At 40.1% G+C, this 20526-nt stretch overlaps 1 protein-coding gene across 1 annotated transcript in view; it reads right to left on the bottom strand.

The window, feature by feature from the left end:
• The window catches only part of Mnat1 (MNAT1 component of CDK activating kinase), a 130484-nt gene extending 112125 nt beyond the window's left edge, over nt 1-18359 (bottom strand). The window contains exon 1 of the mRNA XM_042682578.1: nt 18162-18359. Coding sequence (XP_042538512.1) covers nt 18162-18250 — 89 coding nt within the window. The 5' untranslated portion in view covers nt 18251-18359. The remainder of the gene's footprint in view (nt 1-18161) is intronic.
• Nucleotides 18360-20526: the final 2167 nt, after the last annotated feature.

The following is a 20526-nucleotide window of genomic DNA, read 5'->3' as shown; positions in this document are numbered from 1 at the left end:
TTCATTAGCATGGTTGAGAACAGTGCAAGCTAACTCCTTAGATAAGATTTTTTTTTTATTTCACTCATTTAGGTTAGAGCCACCAGTTCAAATTTGCAAAGTTTCAATGCTAAAATATCTTTTTAAAAAAATCTTTTTTAAAAAATGGGCTAGGAAGGTGGCTCAGTCGTAGAGCGCTTGCCTTGCATGCATGAGGCCCTGGGTTCAATTCCTCAGCACCACATAAGAAAAAAGAAAAAAAGTTGTGCTGTGGCTCAAGTGGTAGAGTGCTAGCCTTGAGCTGAAGAGCTGAGGGACAGTGCCCAGGCCCAGAGTTGAACTCTGGCCCCACGACCAGACCCAAAAAAAAAAAAAAAATTTCAGGGGCTGGGAAGGTGACTCAGTGGTAGTGTTTGCCTTGCATGCGTGAGGCCCTGGGTTCGATTCCTCAGCACCACATAAGCAGGGGAAAAAAGCCAGAAGTGGGGCTGATGCTCAAGTGGCAGAGTGTTAGCCTTCAGCTGAAGGGCTGAGGGACAGCGCCCAGGCCCAGAGTTCAGGCCCCACAACTTACCAAAAAAAAAAAAAATTCACTTTCATCCACTAAAATAAATTGTTCTAGATGATACATAAGATCATTTTTGGCTTTAAGAAATCTATACATGAGGGGCTGGGAGGGTGGCTCAGAGGTAGAGCGCTTGCCTTACATGCATGAGGCCCTGGGTTCCATTCCCCAGCACCACATAAGAAAAAAGGAAAAAGTCAGAAGTGGCACTGTGGCTCAAGTGGTAAAGGGCTAGCCTTGAGCTGAAGAGCTTAGGGACAGCGCCCAGGCCCAGAGTTCAGGCCCCACGACCAGACCCAAAAAAAAAGAAAGAAAGAAAGAAATCTATACATGACAATAGTATATCTTTATACAACAACTACATTGGTCTAAAAAAAAAATATTGTGTTCCTTATTAAGCTCTTCTGTGCTATGATAAAGCTCAGTTCCTAAACTCGGTGCTGACACTTGAAAAACAATTTACAAGGCAGGTGCCGGTGGCTCTTGCCTGTAATCCTAGCTACTCAGGAGGCTGAGATCTGAGGATCAGGGTTCAAAGTCAGCCCAGGCAAGAAAGTCCGTGAGATTCTTACCTCCAATAAACCACTAGAAAACCGGAAGTGGCACTGTGGCTCAAGCAGTAGAACACTGGCCTTGAGCTGAAGAGCTGAGGGATAGCATCCAAGCCCCAGAGTTCAAGCCCCACAATCGACCAAAAAAAAAAAAAAATTTACAAACAAGAAAAATAGATATTCTCAAACTTTAAGGCAGCAGGTAAAATAAAGGTAGATTATAGTTTTACTCAGAAATCAATTCAAAGAGTTCTTACTTAGGGGGTTAAGGGTGGAGTGCTAGGGATCAAATACAAGAACTCGAGCACGCCAGGCAAGTGCTCTACCACTGAGCAATACTCCCAGACAAAGAATTTTTTTTTTTAAGTTTACTCTGAACTGTTTGCCAGACTTAAAACTCAAAACATATTTGTGATTAGTGTTGTGACTTAAGGGCTAAAGAATTGGTGACCCAGATGACAATTTGAACTTGATTATTCTTAGAATATGTAATATGAAAAACACTATGGAACAGGGAATCCTTCCCACTCTTACTTAACCCGATTTCTGGAAAAAGAAATGTAATCCGATACATTTCACTTTATGTTCTAAATTAAATAAATAGATCATGACACACAATCCATGTCCTAAGAAAAGCAGAAACCACATATATTCACTATGCACATTTTCCAAAGGAGTTACAGTTCATCTGGCAATTAAAAAAAATACAATGGATCAAAATGTTGAGGGGAAAAAAAAACTATTTTCTTGCTGCCAAAATGTGAAAGTCTCTGGTTATTTTCCTCATGCTACTTTGGAGAATTTGCTAAAGTTCCTATTAAATGAGAACACCTACACTACCATCGTGAAAATCAATAAAGCACCTGGTAAGAAACAAAAGACTGACTCACCTGTATGGAATCCATTATCCTTTGAAAAAAAAAAGTCTAAGTCTGGTACCAGAGGGCACAATGTACTTTCTACTGGACAAGAGAGTGATTTTTCCTTGTTCTGCTTTCCAGCTGCCCAAAGAATAGATCTCACAGTAATTGTAATACGACACTTAGAGAAATAAGAGATTGAATAAAGTGCTTACGAACAATAGCAATTTCATGCAATTGCATTTCTAAAAGTACCTTTAATCTCTTATTGCTCAGCAAGTTAAATATTTTAAACTAAAACTTTAAACTGTGTCTTTGCTTTTTATTGGAGACTCGCTGCATGTCAATCTCTCTCATTTCACCTACCTAAACTGGTTTCAATCTTTTGTGGGGGTGGAGAAAAAGATAAGAATTCACTATACAGCACAGGGGACTACTTTCTCCTACATCAACCTCAAGTGCTAATTTTAATTAGCACTTAATTTTTAAACACTTAACCAAAACCAAATTAGAAAACTTTCTATCTGTCCATGTGATAGTATATTCTCCCTAATGGAACACAAAACTTAAATAAGTAGAAACTGTTCTGACAAGTAAAAAAAATACTTTTTAAGTTATTGAAACATAAACATTTGATTTGATTATATTTCTATGATAATACCACTGAAGTACAATGGGTAAAGGGCAAACACGAGATCCATTTCTTATAATTGCATGTGAATTAACAGTTACCTCAAAACAGAAAGTTTAACTGATTATTTTAAAAGAATGATTATAAATATTTGAGCTAATGATGGCTCTTATTTCCTTATTCAGTCACATTTATTAAATGTGAGGTTTTCTTAAATTCTACTTTATTCAATTTGGGCCTGATTAACAAATAAAAGGATTTAATACCTAAAGAATAATTTTATATTCAGAAAACTGTTTTTTACCAAGGCCATAATGGGCATTCTACTACTTTTATTGCCCCTATCAGGAAAGAGCTCTCTTCTTTTTGAAATTAAAAGTCCTATTAAGCCTATGAGACTAGGTTTGCTTGGTCCAATTTTCCTTTTGTATGTGATCTTTCACATAGCAGAACTAGTTAAGTCTGTTTTAATGGAAATCCTATGCAAGCCAACATTCAAGGGCCAACCAAAATTAATTTTACCCTAAATTTTCCAGTTTCAATCTCTAGAAACCAATTGAGCCATACTCTTAGCCCTCAAACACATTTTTTAGTGATGTTTCTTTAAAAAATTGCTATCCCTTTTTTTATTTTATTGTCAAGGTAATGTACAGAAGGGTTACAGTTATGATTAAATTTCCTGTGTAACTTGTTACCCCTTCCATCATTGTTCTCCCTCTTTCCCTCCTTCTCCCAACTTCCCCCCACGTTTTACAGATCATTTCCAACATACTGTCTTGTGAGTCAAACACATTTTTTTTGGTCAGTCCAGGGGCTTGAATTCAGGGCCTGGGCACTGTCCCTGAGCTTCTTTTGCTCAAGGCTAGCACTCTGCCACTTGAGCCACAGTGCCACTTCTGGCTTTTTCTGTTTATGTGGTACTAAGGAATCAAACCCAGGGCTTCATGCATGCTAGGCAAGCACTCTACCACTAAGCCACATTCTTACTCTTACAAACAAACACATTTTTAAAACATACTTCATGGTGGGTACCCATGGCTCACACATGTAATCCTTGCTATTCAGAAGGCTGAAATCTGAGGATTGCTGTTCAAAGCCAGCCCTGGCAGGAAAGTCTTGAGACCCTTATCTCCAATAAACCACCAGAAAACCAAAAGTGGTGCTGTGGTTCAAGTGGTAGAGAGCTCACCTTGAGCTGAAGACCTGAGGGACAGCGCCCAGGCCCAGAGTTCAGCCCCATGACCGCAAAATATTTTTTTTCTTTTATCTGAAGCCTTTCTTCATACTGTTCCCAGAAACCTAATATGTAATATACACAAATGGAGATGTTTCCTGAACAGATGATGAAGAGTAGCCATCTAAAAGAAGCTTCTCAGAATTTAGGGTTTCAGTCATTGTTGAAAATCACTGGATTACAGTCTGATGTTAGGTCCTTGTATAAGGAATGACATAAAGTCATTTAAAAAAAAAAAAGGTTTCCTAAATCAGCAACTTTATGAAGTCAAATCATTTTTAATACTAATGAATACAATAAAACACTAACACATACAATATGCATTTGTAAGGTCAAGCAACGTTTCAATGAGGCTTTCCAAAGGCCACTTCTTTTTGCATCTCCAGACAAACTAGTTGTACAAATTTGTTCTCCTCTGCTATTAAGGTCACCTATAATTTGTTTGAAAAACCTAATGGAGAACCTCTCAAAAAAAAAAATTTCCAGGCACCAGCGAGTCATGCCTGTAATCCTAGCTACTCAGGAGGCTGAGATCTGAGAATCCTGGTTCAAAGCCAGCCTGAAAGTCCATGAGACTCTTATCTCCAATTAACCACCAGTAAACTGGAAGTGGCACTGTGGCTCAAGTAGCTTGCCTTAAGCTGAAGAGCTTAGGGACAGCTCTCAGGCCCAGAGTTCAAGCCCCACAACTGACCAAAAAGAAAAAAAAAATTAAGCAAAAGTTTCACAATTAGACTTGCATGGATTTTCTTTTTTTGTTTGTTTGTTTGTTTTGGGTCTGGTCGTGGGGCCTGAACTCTGGGCCTGGGCGCTGACCCTCAGCTCTTGAGCTCAAGGCTAGCGCTCCACATGAGCCACAGCACCACTTCCAGCTTTTTTCTTTTTGCTTATGTGGTGCTGAGGAATCGAACCCAGGGCCTCAGGCATGCAAGGCAAGTGCTCTACCACTGAGCCACCTTCCCAGCCCCAATTGCATGGATTTTCTAAAGAAGAATACAACTTCTAATTTTGTTCTGTTTTCTTAATTTGGGTTTGGGGACAGGGTTGGGGATGTGGTGATGAATAGTGTCCAGAGTAAGAGTAAAGCAGATTGTCCTCAATTAGGAGAAAAAATTGAAATTGTCCAAGTAGAGATAGAGGATAACACACACTGTGAGACAAAATAAATGAGTTAAGCTGGGCGCCGGTGGCTCACGCCTGTAATCCTAGCTACTTAGGAGGCTGAGATCTGAGGATCGAGGTTCAAAACCAACCTGGGCAGGAAAGTCCATGAAACTCTTATCTCCAATAAACCACCAGAAAACTGGAAGTGGCACTGTAGCTCAAGTGGTAGAGCACTAGCCTTGAGCTGAAAAGCTGAGGGACAGTGCTCAGGCCTAGAGTTCAAGCCCCATGACTGACAAATAAATAAATAAATAAATAAGATTAAATATGTGATATAAAATTCTTTTAGGAAATAGTGTACCCAGGACCTGATGATACTTACAATTAAGCTAAGTACATAAGCATATAACTCCAACTGAAATATTTTTGGTGCTATCCCCCTAAACTACCTAAATTCTATGGTACAGATGACTTCAACAATATTCACTGTAAAAATTATCACAGTATACCATTTTATATGTCTATCTTCCATACCTTAAGGCAGATTGTCTCTTATTTATGTCTTATTCAACTTTTTTTCTAATATGGGGACTTGAACTCAGCCTACTTGCTCAGCTTGCATGTGCACAGTTGGTGCTCCACCCCCTTTAAGTATACTTCCAGTTTAGCATTTTGCTAGCTAATTGGAAATGGAGTATCTTGGATTTTTCTGCCTGAACTGGCTTCAAACTGCATTCTCTGACCTCAACCTCCAAGTAGCTAGAAATTGTAGGCATGAGCACCTGACTCTTACTCAATTTTGTATCATCAAATCCTACTATATAGGAAGTACTAAATGACAAAAAAAAAAAAAAAAACCATTTGAAATAAGTATTAGAACCACCAGTGTCCATAGCAGAAAAAGTCAAAAGGCCAGGAAATGCATGAACAGTTGTTCCCTTTATTTCATATTCTCTGTTCTATCTTCTTTAGTCTACATATTCTAAGGTTAAGGACAAAAGAGAATCTCTGTGACTCAGCTTTTCTAACATAGCTACCATAGGGGTAAACCACAGATTCAGCTAATATATGTACTATACAGAAGTACAGACTGGGAAGTGGTGCTGTGGCTCAAGTGGTATAAAGTTAGCCTTGAGCTGAAGAGCTCAGGGACAGCGCCCAGGCCCAGAGTTCAAGCCCCATGACCAACAAAACAAAAACAAAAACAGACTACCTAACAAAGAAGTACAGACTGGCTGGGCGCCGGTGGCTCATGCCTGTAATCCTAGCTACTCATGAGGCTGAGATCTGAGGATAGCAGTTCCAAGCCAGCCTGAGCAGGAACATCTGTGACTCTTATCTCCAATAAACCACTAGAAAACCAGAAGCGGCAGTGGCTCAAGAGGTAGAACGCTCACCTTGAGCTGAAGAGCACAGGGACAGCGCCCAGGCCCAGAGATCAAGCCCCATGACCGACAAAAAAAAAAAAATACAGACTGTTGTTGTTTTTTTCTTGTTGACATTTCCTAAATAACACATCAAGTATTTGCACAGCATTTACATTGTATTCAGTATTACAAGTCCTGGAGAGAAGAATGTACATACATTATATACGAATACTATGCCATTTTATACAAGGGACTTGAGCATCCACAGTTCATTTTATTCTAGGGATCCTATATCTGAACACACAATTCAGTCCCAGATGAAGTGAACAGACAGTTCTCAAAAAAAGTACAATCAATACACACATGAAGAAATATCCAACATTCTTAGCTATAAAGGAAATGTAAAATGATGTTGAGATTCCATCTCACCCCAGTCAGAATGGATATCATATAGAAACAACAAAAGCTAGTAAGGATGGAGAAATGGGAGGAGGAGAGGAGGGGGAGAATACTTATATACTGTTAGTGGTAATGTAGGTTAATGCAGCCACTTTGGAAAACCACTACTGAGATTCTTTTTTTTTTTTTTTTTGTGAAAATACTGAACAGGGCTGGGAAGGTGGTTCATGGTAGAGCGCTTGCCTTGCATGCCTGAGGCCCTGGGTTCGATTCCTCAGCACCACATAAGCAAAAAGAAAAAAGCCAGAAGTGGCACTGTGGCTCAAGTGGAAGAGTGCTAGCCTTGAGCTGAAGAGCTGAGGGATAGCACCCAGGCCCAGAGTTCATGCCCCACAAAGAAAGGGAAAGAAAGAAAGAAAGAAAGAAAGAAAGAAAGAAAGAAAGAAAGAAAGAAAGAAAGAAAGAAAGAAAGAAAGAAAGAAAGAAAGAAAGAAAGAAAGAAAGAAAGAAAGAAAGAAAGAAAGAAAGAAAGAAACAAAGAAAGAAACAAAGAAACAAAGAAAGAAAGAAACAAAGAAAGAAAGAAACAAAGAAAGAAAGAAACAAAGAAAGAAAGAAACAAAGAAAGAAAGGAAGGAAGGAAGGAAGGAAGGAAGGAAGGAAGGAAGGAAGGAAGGAAGGAAGGAAGGAAGGAAGGAAGGAAGGAAGGAAGGAAGGAAAGAAAGAAAGGAAAATACTGAACAGAGGGGTTACAATTACATGGGCAAGATAATGAGTACATTTCTTATCAAGCATTGTAGCTTCCTCCTTTGTTTCCCTTTCCCATCCCTTTCTATCCTCCTCCCCCCCCCCCCACCAAAGTTGTAAAGTTCGTTTTCAACATAATGACTTGTACATCTCATTGTTGCAATGGGTCCACCTGTATCCCTATTTAAATGATTTGTTTTTCCCCTTCCCCTCCACAAATTATAACAACATCAAATACAGTGAAAGCAGGGGTTATACCGTGGGGGAGGGACATACAAAGCAACAAAGAAATAATCTTATAAATGTGTTAGAAACAATCATATGAAAGAAATAAACATTTGAATACATATCTTAGGGTTCATTTCCCTAACATCAACTTATCTGACCTTTTCTGCTTGACTCAGACATATACTAGTTACTGCAAATAAAGGAAACCATGGGACCTATGTTTCTTTGGGCCTACTGAGATTCTTTTAAAAAAAAAAAAATAGAGCTACTACATGATCCCGTCATTCTACTGTCAGACATACCTCCAAGGTATGTAACTCAGCATACAAGAGAGATACTTGCACATCCAGGTTTACAGCAGCACTATTCCCAATAGCCAAACTATGGAATCAGCCTAGGTCCCACTAACCAATGAATAAAGAAAATATGTCATACAAACACAATGGAGTATTATTCAGCCACAAAGAAGAAAGAAATTACGTTGTTTAAAAGAAAATGGATGGAACTAGAAATCATGTTAAGTGAAATAAGCAAGATTCGGAAAAACGAATATTACATGTCCCTCATATATAGGTTCTATACCTAAAAATAAAAATTATATAAGAACCAATCTAGAAGGAAGATTGTTGGGAAAAAGGACAAACAGGAGAAAGGAGAACAAATTTAGGAGAATGTAATGTTATACCATATACATATTATGAAAATAAAATCAAACCTATTAAAATTATTTAAAAAGGGAAAAGAAAGCATAATAGAGAAGTGAATATGATCAAAGTACATTATAGGTATGGAGTACATTTTAGATATGGAGATGTCACAATTAAATCCTTTTGTACAATAAGTATGTGATAAAAAGGAAAGAAAGAAGGAAGAGAAAAAGAATCTCTGGCACTACCCCAGATCTAAAGATTTAGAACATGGATAAGATGCCCAAATAATCCTTACACATCTAAGTTTTTTTTCTCTTTACATGAGATTGAACCTAGGCCTTATGTTGGCTTATAAATTAAATTTTAAGTTGCATTGATAAGATGGAAGATGTCACCCTGAGATTCCTTCTGTTGCGCTCAATTATAATAACTCTCCAAAGACAAGCACCTTTATTAAAAAGATTTTTAATAATCTTTTAAAATAATCAGTTACAGGGCTGGGAAAGTGGCTCAGAGATAGAGTGTTTGCCTTGCATGCATGAGGCCCTGGGTTCAATTCCTCAGCATCATATAAGCAGAAAAAGCCAGAAGTAGCACTGTGGCTCAGGTGGTTGAGTGATACCCTTGAGCAGAAGAGCTAAGGTACAGCATCCAGGCCTAGAGTACAGTCACCATGACTGACAATAATAATAATAAACAATCAGTTATGTATGTGTATATATACATATACATATGTAATGGTGTCTAAAGGTAAGTTTTTTTTAGTACAATGCTAAAATAAGAACCAATAATTTAATCTGGTGCTCAGCTGAAGAAGTAATTATCTGTTCTGATGCTCAAGGTAAACCAGGTACACTGAGCTTAATTTTAAAAAACCATTCATCCATACTAATAATTTCTAGTCTTATCATAAATACAAAACTTTTAACGATAAAAACTTGAAAGCAGCTTTTACTGCAAAGAGATATGGCAAAGTAAACAGGACTCAAGATACCCATACACAGTGAAACCAAAAGAGGTCAGTCTTAGAGAATAACACCAAATTGTAATACCCAAGTATCCAAGCATCAAATAATATACAAATTGAAAAGAACTCCAAAAACAAGAAAACAAAGGACCATTTCTTAATTTGTCCTACCGGTTTTAGATTACTCTATGTTCTTTACCTCAAATATGGTGTTATAAATATGCACATCTGTGGGAAGCTATGAGAGGGCACAGAATCAGAGGAAAATGAGTGAAAAAATACAGCAGAGGGGCCCATCAGCTGCAGTAGACTCTGATAAGTAAACTAATCAACTCAAGGATGGTGATGGGAGGAAGGGAATGAGAGGGAAAGAGGGATGAGCTGACACTAAGCAAAAGAAAGCCAAGCAAGAGTTTAAGGCCCTGAATTCAAGTCCCACTTACAGCATCAAAGTAAAAGAAATGGGAATCTTAGAATTGAAAAATATAATAGTTAAAGTAAGAATTGACTGGATTGGTTCAGTAGCAGATGAAGGAAAAACTCAACAGAACTCAGTCACATAAACAAAGAGGAAAAAATATTGGGGGGAAGAAGGAAATGTAAAGGAAAAAATAAGACAGTATCAACAAGCCAAACCTGTTTTATTATTGCCCTAGAAGAAAAAGACATTTAAAAACTTCCCAAATTTGATAAGAAAAAATTAGACATTTAAGAATACTAACGAGCCATAAACAAAATAAACCTGAAAAAAAAAAAATATTGAATGCAGGGGCTGGGAAGATGGCTCAGTGGTAGAGTGCTTGCCTTGCATGCATGAGGCCCTGGGTTCAGTTCCTCAGCACCACATAAGCAAAAGAAAAAAGCCAGAAGTAGCGCTGTGGCTCAAGAGGTAGAGCGCTAGCCTTGAGCTGAAGAGCTGAGGGACAGTGCCCAGGCCCAGAGTTCAGGCCCCATGACCAGACCCCAAAAAAAGTTGAATGCAGATGAAGAACTATATAATTACAAAGGAATGATAATGCAAATTTCTAATGATCTGACATAGGAAATTATGGAAAATAAAACACAGTGGAGCATCTTGGAAGTGTTGGAAAGAGCTGTCAGCTGGACGCCAGTGGCTCACACAAGTAATCCTAGCTATGCAGGAGGCTGAGATCTGAGGATTGTGGTTTGAAGTCAGTCTAGGCAGAAAAGTCTGTGCCGCTCCCCCCCCACACACACACATACCTCTTCTATTTCAAATCCACTCTACCTCAGTAGCAAGAAAGAGAATTAAATACAACAATTTGGTGCTTTGTTTAGAAACAAGTTAGTTATAGCCAGAAAGTAAATATTGTAGAATTATTTATGAATAAATTATACATAACATTAGTAGATTTCAGGACATTGATACTTTAATGGTATGAATTACTTGTAAGTAAATTAGAGTCAGTGCAGTTTCCTTCAGTTACATGAAATTAGAATAGCAGGCTTATTAAATATATATGAGTCAGTGATGCAGTCACTGCACCATATTGATGGAGTCCTCATTAATTTTCAATGCTATAGTCACTATTTATACTACATAAAAGTATTTGATGCATACAATCACTGACTAAATCTCTAAATTCTGGGTTTGGGGGTTTTGTTTTTTACGGATTGCAAGTTAGTAAACTATAAAAGAAAACCTGACACTCCAAAATATTTCTAATGAAACCTGTTAAGTTTTATATTTTGATTTTTGTGGAAAACTCACATTTGTTTAGCACATAATAGCTATTCATGTCTACCTCTAGATATATAGAATATGAAAAATGAAATAGGAAAAGTAAAAGTACTATAAATTATCTTCTAATTATTTCATCCCAAAATACTACAATATCACCAGGTACCAGTGGTTCAAACCTATCATCCTAGCTACTCTGGAAGCTGAGATCTGAGAATGGTGGCTCAAAGCCAGTCTGTGCAGCAAAGTCTGTAAGATTCTTTTTTTTTTTTTTTTGGTCAGTTGTGGGGCTTGAACTCTGGGCCTGTGCGCTGTCCCTCAGCTCTTCAGCTCAAGGCGAGTGCTCTACCACTTGAGCTACAGCACCACTTCTGGTTTTCTGGTGGTTTATTGGAGATAGGAGTTTCACGGTCTCTCCTGCCTGGGCTGGCTTTGAACAGTGATCCTTAGATCTCAGCCTCCTGAGTAGCTAGGATTACAGGCGTGAGCCACCAGCGCCCGGCTTCAAAGTCTGTACGATTCTTATCTCCGATAAACTACCAAAAAGCCCGAAGTGGAGCTGTGGCTTAAGTGGTAGAGCACGAGTCTTAAACACAAAAGCTTAGGGACAAAGCCCAAACTGAGTACAAGCCCCGGGACTGGCACAAAAAAATAAAAATAACAAGACAATACATTTAGGCCTTCTAATTGGAATTGTAACTATAAAACAAGTACTCTATCACTGTTTACATATCATTGGTCAAAAAGATGTGTCAGAGATGCAAAGTAACTCACGTGGTAGAGTACCTACCTAGCAAATAAGAGCATGAGTTCAAATCCCAGTAGTGATGGAAAGAGAACAAAATAGAGAGGTCATGATTGAATATTTAAAGTTTTAGGGGTGTTTTTTAGAAATTAAAACATAAATTGTTTGGAACCAGATATCTGAGGAGACTGACTGGTTTTAAAACATGGAGGAGAGAATGTCAGAGAGGCTGATTATGATAAAAACATAACACATACGTAAATAGGCTTGTTCAAAATGAAACCCCCTTGGATAACTAATTGATGCTAACTTTCAAAACAGAAAAATTTTCTAATCAAAATGATTTTGATAATAATTTTAAAGAGTGTGAATTACAACCTTAATAAGAATTTTATTTAGCAAAAACTGCTATCAAAATTTAAATAAGCCAGGCACCAGTGACTAATGCCTGTAATCCTAGCTACTCAAGAGGCTGAGATCTGAGGATAGCGGTTCAAAGCCAGCCCAAGCAGGAAAGTCCATGAAACTCTTCTCTCCAATTAACCACCAGAAAAGGAGAAGTGGAGCTGTGGCTTGAAGTGGTAGAAATGCGAGCCTTGAGCAAAAGAGCATCCAGGCCCTGATTTCAAGCCCCAACGACCTAAATAACTAAATAAAATAATGAATAAATGAATAATGATTAACTAGATTTATTTTACTAGGTCTTCCAACTTCGTAACAATGCTTTTCATAATACAAATAGCACTTTATAGTAGCCTGCACTTTTGTACAACATTCTGTCCTAAACCTGAAGCCAAAGTACTTTCCTAAGGAGCTAAAATTTAGATCTCCTTGGTGACCAAATTAAGACATTAAAAAAAATTTTATTTTCTGTCCTTGTACTAGGGTCTGAACGCACCAACTTCTTACTTGGTATTTTGCTCAAAGTTAACTCTACACTTGAGTCACACTTCTTTTCTGGCTTTTTGCTGTTAACTGGAAATGAGTCTCACAAACTTTGTTTTTCCTAGATTGGCTTCAAATTAAAACCTCAAATCAGAGTAGCTAGGATTACAGAGATAAGTCATAAGTGTATAGTCAACAAAATCATTTATAAATTTGGACCCACCCAAACATTCTATTGCCTTGATACATAGAATATCTCTATCACTTTTTAAGATGTACCACCAGGCTCCACCATGTGGATGGCTCATACCTGTAACATTAGCTACTAAGGAGTCTGAGATTTGAAGTTAATGGTTAGAAGCCAATTCAGGCAAGGAAGTACATGATACTCTTATCACCAATTAACAACCAAAAAGCCAATAATGGGGTTGTGGCTCAAGTGGTAGACTGCTAGCCTTGAGCACAAAAGCTCAGGGACAGCAGTCAAGCCTGTGTTCAAGCCCCAGGACACACACACACACAAATAGAAAAGATACACACACACACACACACACACAGAAATAGAAAATAAATTATTTGAGCCCTAGCTATAATGACATCAAGTTCAAGGTTTTTTTTTTTTTTTTTTTTTGGGGGGGGGGGTCCGGTCGTGGGGCCTGAACTCTGGGCCTGGGCACTGTCCCTCAGCTCTTCAGCTCAAGGCTGGCACTCTACCACTTGAGCCACAGTGCCACTTCCTGCTTTTTTTCTTTTTGCTTATGTGGTGCTGAGGAATCAAACCCAGGGCCTCAGGCATGCAAGGCAAGCGCTCTACCACTGAGCCACCTTCCCAGCCCCAAGGTTTTGTTTCTTAATCATTTAACAAATACTTTGTGTGTGTGTGCCAGTCCTGGGGCTTGAACGCGGGGCCTGGGCACTGTCCCTGAGCTTCTTTTGCTCAAGGCTAGCACTCTACCACCTGTGTCACAGCACCACTTGCAGCTTTTTCTGTTTATGTGATACTGAGGAAACAAACCCAGGGCTTCATGGATGCCAGGCAAGCACTCTACCACTAAGCCACATTCTCAGCCCACAAATACTATTTTTTAAACAAATACATTGTGGTTGGTTAGTTGTTTTGTTGTTGTTATTGTTGCCTTTTTGGTACTAGGTCAGAGCCACTAATTCAATCAGCTTACTTCCTTAGCTGGCACTCAAGTACTTGAGCCATGCCTCAAGCCCTGCTTTTTGCTAGTTATTGTGAAGATGGAGTCGCAAATTTTTCTGCACCAGCTGGCTTTGTACCACAATACTCTAAATCTTAGCCTCCTGAATACTTAGGATTACAGGCATGAATTACTAGCACCCACCTTACAAAAACATTTCTATAAACTCTAATTTGTGAGTGTGTGTGTGTGTGTGTGTCAGTTGTTGGGCTTGAACTCGGCCTGGTTGCTGTCCCTCAGCTCTTTGGCTCAAGAAGAGCACTCTAGCGCTTAAGCCACAGCGCCACTTCCAGTTTTCTGGTGGTTAATTGGAGATAAGAATCTCATGGACTTTCCTGCCCTGGCTGAGTTTGAACCAGGATCCTACTGGGTCTCCTGAATAGCTAGGATTACAGGTGTAAGCCACCAGAGCCCAGCCTAGCCTTTTTATCCCCCCCTAAAGACTGAACCCATGGCTTTGTTCCCACTACTGTTTGAAACTCAGAAAACTCAGATTCTTCAGGATAACTCCAGCACAAACTATCCAGTGTTATCAGGAACTACTATACAAAAAATAGGGCCAAAGAAATCGGGTGGGGGGTGGGGGAGGAGGGAGGCAGGAATCTTAAGTAAATATGGTAAAATACTAACTTTCATGTATCAAGATGGGAGGTATAGGGCTTTATCTATTATGTATATCTCGAATATATTTACAAGGAAAGTAATCAATAAAATCAAATGATTATAGGGCTGGGTAGGTGGCTCAGTGGTAGAGTGCTTGCCTTACATGAGGCCCTGGGTTCAATTCCTCAACACCACATAAGCAGAAAAAGCCAGAAGTGGCACTGTGGCTCAAGTGGTAGAGTATTAGCCTTGAGCTGAAGAGCACCCAGGCCCAGAGTTCAGGCACCACGAGACACACACACACACACACACACACACACACACACAAATCAAATGATTATAAAGTTTCCAGAGACCAATTCTGACAAGAATGAATGAGGTAAGAAATTAAATTACTAAAGAGTATATAGTCAAATGAGAATTATATATAATTGACTATAATTCCAAATGCCTTTGAAATTTTATGGAAGGCCTAAGACAGAAGAAAACATGTATCATTTTCAGAAATTGGAAATTAATACTTGAGGGCTGGGATGTAGCTCAGTGGTAAAGCACTTGCCTAGCAAGTGCAATGTCCTGAATTCAATTCCAAGTAAAAAGACCAAAAAAAAAAAAAAATTTAAAAAAGAAATTCATCCTTGAAAAAAAGAAAAAGCCATGGAAGTCCAATCTTTGTCCATATGCATTCAATCAATTTGGTTGGATATTTGCTGGACTGAATTGATACATAAGGTAATATGCTGCTTCAGATGTCTCCAGCAAAGGGAAAAAAGTGGTTGCATAAGATTTCATGATTTTATTTTCTTTTCTCTCCATATGCCTATTTTTTTCTCCCACAAATAGTATTTCTAATTAATCTTTCCATACTCCATTACATTTCTATCTCATTTTATTCCTTGTTTCCTAAAATGACTTTGCTGCTTCAGGACAACAAAAATAAGTAAGTCAACTCATGTGGAAGCCAACTTTCAGAAGGCCCAATGGAGCTGAGCATGGTGATATATGTCTGTAATTGTAGAAGTCAAAAGGCAAAAGGCAAAAGTTTCAGAGGTAGAAGACTTAAAAGGTCCAAGCCAGCCTGGACTGCATAATGAGACCTGGTCTCAAAAAAGATGACACAGCTGGGCGCTGGTGGCTCACGCCTGTAATCCTTCTATTTACCCCTGTAATCCTAGCTACTCTGGAGGCTGAGATCTAAGGATCGCAGCTCAAACCCAGCCAGGGCAGGAACATTCCTGAGACTCTTACCTCCAATTAACCACCAGAAAACCAGAAGTGGCACTGTGGCTCAAGTGGTAGAGCACTAGCCTTGAAGGGCTCAGGGACAGTGCCCCAGGCCCTGAGTTCAAACCCCACAACAGACCAAAAAAAAAAAAAAAGAAACAAGAAAAAAAGCAAGCAAAGAAAAGATGACACATGATCCCTAGTTCATGATATTCTTGCTCTTTTTTTTTTTTTTTGGTCGGTCGTGGGGCTTGAACTCTGGGCCTAGGCGCTGTCCCTCAGCTCTTCAGCTCAAAGCGAGTGCTCTACCACTTGAGCTACAGCGCCACTTCCGGTTTTCTGGTGGTTTATTGGAGATAGGAGTCTCACGGTCTCTCCTGCCTGGGCTGGCTTTGAACCACGATCCTCAGATCTCAGTCTCCTGAGTAGTTAGGATTATAGGCGTGAGCCACCAGCGCCTGGACATATTCTTGCTCTTTTATGTTAATAGCTCTCATAATTAACAGAGTTGATCAATGGGACAAACAAAATTCAGCAGAACTCCAGTATCACAAAGAAAAAAAAAGTGATGTCATTTTTTTCATTAGGTCTGAATAGACTCTATCACTTTTGGTTATCTCTCTTTTTCCCCTTTATTCATCCCCTCCTTAACAAGGATACAACAAAAGCAATTTCAAAAAAAAAAAAAAAAGCAATTTCCATTTGAAGCAATTTTTTAAAAAGAGTATTTGTTTTACTGAAATACCATAATCTTCTTCTTTCACTAGCCTCTGTTAGGCAAGAAAAATACACTTAATATCCTTCCAATAAATTACATTTAGCATCCATCAAAAAAGAAAAAAAAATCAAACTCTCTTTCTATTATCACTTCAGATAGGAATATGGACAAAAACACCAAGACTCTAAAATGGTGTGTGATACCTACAAAAAACGAGTGCATAACTACAATCTCAACATTTGGGAGGAAGAGGACATAAGAGAATGACAAGTTCAAGGCCAGCCTGAGCTACATAGTGAGACTGTCTTAAGGAAGAAAAAAACAATACTATTAGGCTTCTATAATGTTTGTCCTATTTCCCCTTTCCATGCTTTTCTCTTGATTATGTTTACTGTGTTTCAAGTCTTAACTATTCAATCCCATCTATACTGGATAAAGCAAAGGAAAATAGATATTAATTGGGAAAACAGTCCAATTAAATAATACCATTAAAAACAATTATAACTCTAGCTAACTACTCAATTTGCTTATAGCTAAAGACAGTATAATTACTTTTTCTGAGAAACTACAGAATATAATAAATGTGCTCACTGTTACATAGCCCAAAGTTATTTTGTTGTTGTTGTAAGCGCTAGTGTTCTCCTACTTGAGCCATGCCCCCACTACCTGCTTTTTGCTAATTAACCTGAGATAAGAGTCTAGGAGATTTTTCTGCCAAAGCTGGCTTTGAACTGAGGTCTACAGATCTCCGCGCCTCCTGAGTAGCTAGTATTACAGGTGTGAGCCACCAACGCCTGGTCCCAAGTATTTTTTAGAACTACCTTTATTTACCGTATTTGACCATAACTTGACAAGGGGCTGGGAAGGTGGCTTAGTGATAGAGGGCTTGCCTAGTATGCCTGAAGCCCTGAGTACCACATACACATAAAAAACTCAAAAGTGGCACTGTGGCTCAAATGAAAGAGCGCTAGCCTTGAGCAAAAGAAGCTCAGGGACAGAGCCCAGGCCCTGAGTTCAAGCCCCGGTACCGGTACACACACGGAAAGCAGGAAAGGAAGGAAGGGAGGGAGGGAGGGAGGGTGAAAGGGAGGGAAGGGAAGATTAGAACCATCCCTGACATATAATATGCACTCAACAAGACATCAGCTATTATATTATCTCCAAAAATAACAACCTATACTCTTTCCTCCCTTAATTGAATCCGTCTGAACAAATGCATATACACACTTTTTTTTTCCAAATTAACTCATAAAAAGATGAACGGCAGCAGGCTACACATAATCATTTCAAGTTTTGATAGCGCTTTCCCTCTTTTCAATACAAGCGTTTGGTATGAAATTAAACACTTCAATTACACACACACACACACACACACACACACACACACACTTACACTTTCAACCAACAACATGCCCGGAAGCCCATAACGCACAGCCTAGAAATAAATATACAGGTGAGGTCGTCACTGGCAGGAAGATGGGGTGACGGGAGGTGGGGAGGAGCCGACTGACACCCTTCACACCGCATGCCCCAGAGAGAACCGGCCCCTCAAAGCAGGCTAGAACCTCTCCGGGAAAGCCGCCACCGGTTCTCTGACGCTCCGGTCCCAGCCCTTCCCTCCCGGGCAGCACACGGGACCTCCCCGACTCCGCGGACCGGGGCCGTGCGGAGGCCGAGCGCGCGCCCCGCGCCCCGCGCCCCGCGCCCCGCGCCCCGCGCCCCGCGCCCCGCGCCCCGCGCCCCGCGCCCCGCGCCCCGCGCCCCGCGCCTCTCCCCCAGCAACCCGCCGCCACTCACAGAGTGTGTCCGCACACGTTCACCATCAGCTTCAAGGAGGGGTTCCGGTATTTGGTGGTCTTACATCGCGGACAGCCCTGGTCGTCCATGGCGTCCCCGCCACGGCCGGCTCCCCACGACGTCTCCCTCCGCGACGGCCCACCTGGAACACACCACCGACCCGACCCCAAGCAGGTTCCGACCAACAGGCGGCTGGTCCGTCGCAAAAGAGCGCCGACTAGAAACTAGGCGCGGCCACACAAGCGTTCCGGAGCGCTTTCTCAGGGCACCGGCCCCCAGGGCGCCCAGGATCTGGCCGTGGGAAGGGAGGGTGCCTTTTCAAAGGATACGTTATGCACTAGTGGCGTTTTTCGACATAGTGCAGCACAATTGGGAAGACAGAGTCTATCATTTTATGTGTGGAAACATTCCTATGATTTCAAAGATCAATGCCCAGGGTGCCTACTCAATGACTTTGACCTAGTATTCTTCCTCTATCTCTCCCTCCCCCTCACTCTCCTTTTTAAACTTTTCGTTGTTAAATAGCTTTTTATCTTTAAGCAGTTATACAAAGGAATTACCATTCAACACGTCAACATGCATTTTTTTTCTTTTTTTTTCTTTTTTTTTTTTTGTTGGTCGTGGGGCCTGAACTCTGGGCCTGGGCACTGTCCCTCAGCTCTTCAGCTCAAGGCGAGTGCTCTACCACTTGAGCCACAGCGCCACTTTCTGTTTTCTGGCGGTTAATTTTAGAGTCTCACTGACTTTCCTGCGTGTGCTAGCTTTGAACCGTGATCTTCAGATCTCAGCCTCCTGAGTAGCTAGGAGTTACTGGCATGAGCCACTGGCTCCCAGGCTCAACAAGCAACTTAATCCATACTACACCTTTCATCATTCTCCCCTGTCCCTCTCAATCCCACCCCTCCACTTAATTTTCCTAGTTTCAGGAATGTGACTGAGTGGTAGAGTCCTTGCCTGGCATGCAGGAAGCCCTGGATTTCATTCCTCAGTACCACATAAACAGAAAAGGCTGTGGCCCAAGTGGAAGCGTGCTAGCCTTAAGCAGAAGAAGCTTAGGCAATGTGCCCCAAGATTGGCCAAAAAAAAAAAAAAAAGAAAGAAATCCTAATTTCATCGGATATGCATTAAATATTATGACTACATTCTCCCCCTCTTTCCCCTCTTCATTCCTTGACCTCCACACATCTTAAGTACCAGTTTCCTGGCATTTATTTTGTTGGAGGTATTAATGTTTTCTTTAGGAAAAATGGATGGTCTATACTTCTCCTGTACATTTAAATAGTCATATGACCTTGGTATTATTTCCTGCATTGCAGATATATAAAGTTCAGAAACGTTATGTGAGTTCTACCCCTTGAACAGATACTATAGATTCTGGCTAACTGTCAGACTGCTTCTATAAATAATTTTGAACATCTGCTCAGTAGAAAGCCCCTTCCCACAGGACTGTCAAGCATACGTAATGGCATCACCTAACAATAATCTCCTACTCTCCCCCATCAAAGACTACCTTTAATTCCAAAAAACTGTGGAAAATATTACATAAGAATATGTGCAACTATATTTTAGCAATTCCTAGGTATCTTTGGAAATTGGAAGCCACATTCCATTGCTTTTATCAAGGCAGCAAACTGAAATCTGTTTAGGTAATGAACTCTCTTTTAAGTAATGAACTCTCTTACTACAAAAGATACATCTTGCTCATTTCCAAAATAAGAATTTATTCATACTGAATGATAAATAGGAGAATAACTATAATAGTATAGCATGAAATTTTATTTTATTTTTTGCTGGTTCTGGGGCTTGAAATCTGGGCATGGGCACTCTTCTTGAGTTTCTTTTGCTCAAGGAGAGTGCTCTACCACTTGAGCCTCAGCACCATTTCTGTTTTTTTCTGATTATTTGGAGATAAAAGTCTCACAGAAGCTGGGCACTGGTGACTCATGCCTGTAATCCTAGCTACTTAGGAGGATGAGATCCGATGCTCGCACTTCAAAGCCAGCCTAGGCAAGAAAGTCTGTGAGACTCATCTCCAATTAACTGCCAGAAAACCAGAAATGGTGTTGTATCTCAACTGGTAGAGCACTAGCCTTGATCTGAAGAGCTGAGAGACAGCACCCAGGCTCAGAGTTCAAGCCCCATGAGTGGGGGGAAAATAACATCACACAGACTTTCTTGGCTATACTCTCTTTGAACCGCAGTCCTCAGATCTCAGCCTCTTGAGTAGCTAGGATTACAGGCATGAGTCACTGGTGCCTGGCTAATGTGAATTTTTAATGTAAAGCATTTCTTGTAATCACCTTCACTATACATTTATAGTAATTTAAACTCTTTGGAACTTTTGCTCTCTTCAGTATAAACATAA

This window comes from Dipodomys spectabilis, unplaced genomic scaffold, assembly GCF_019054845.1.
Source record: "Dipodomys spectabilis isolate Male_0828 unplaced genomic scaffold, ASM1905484v1 ptg000073l, whole genome shotgun sequence".
NCBI classification, from domain to species: domain Eukaryota; kingdom Metazoa; phylum Chordata; class Mammalia; order Rodentia; family Heteromyidae; genus Dipodomys; species Dipodomys spectabilis.
Note: the sequence above shows the minus strand (reverse complement) of the source record. Positions and strands in the feature narration are given on the sequence as shown.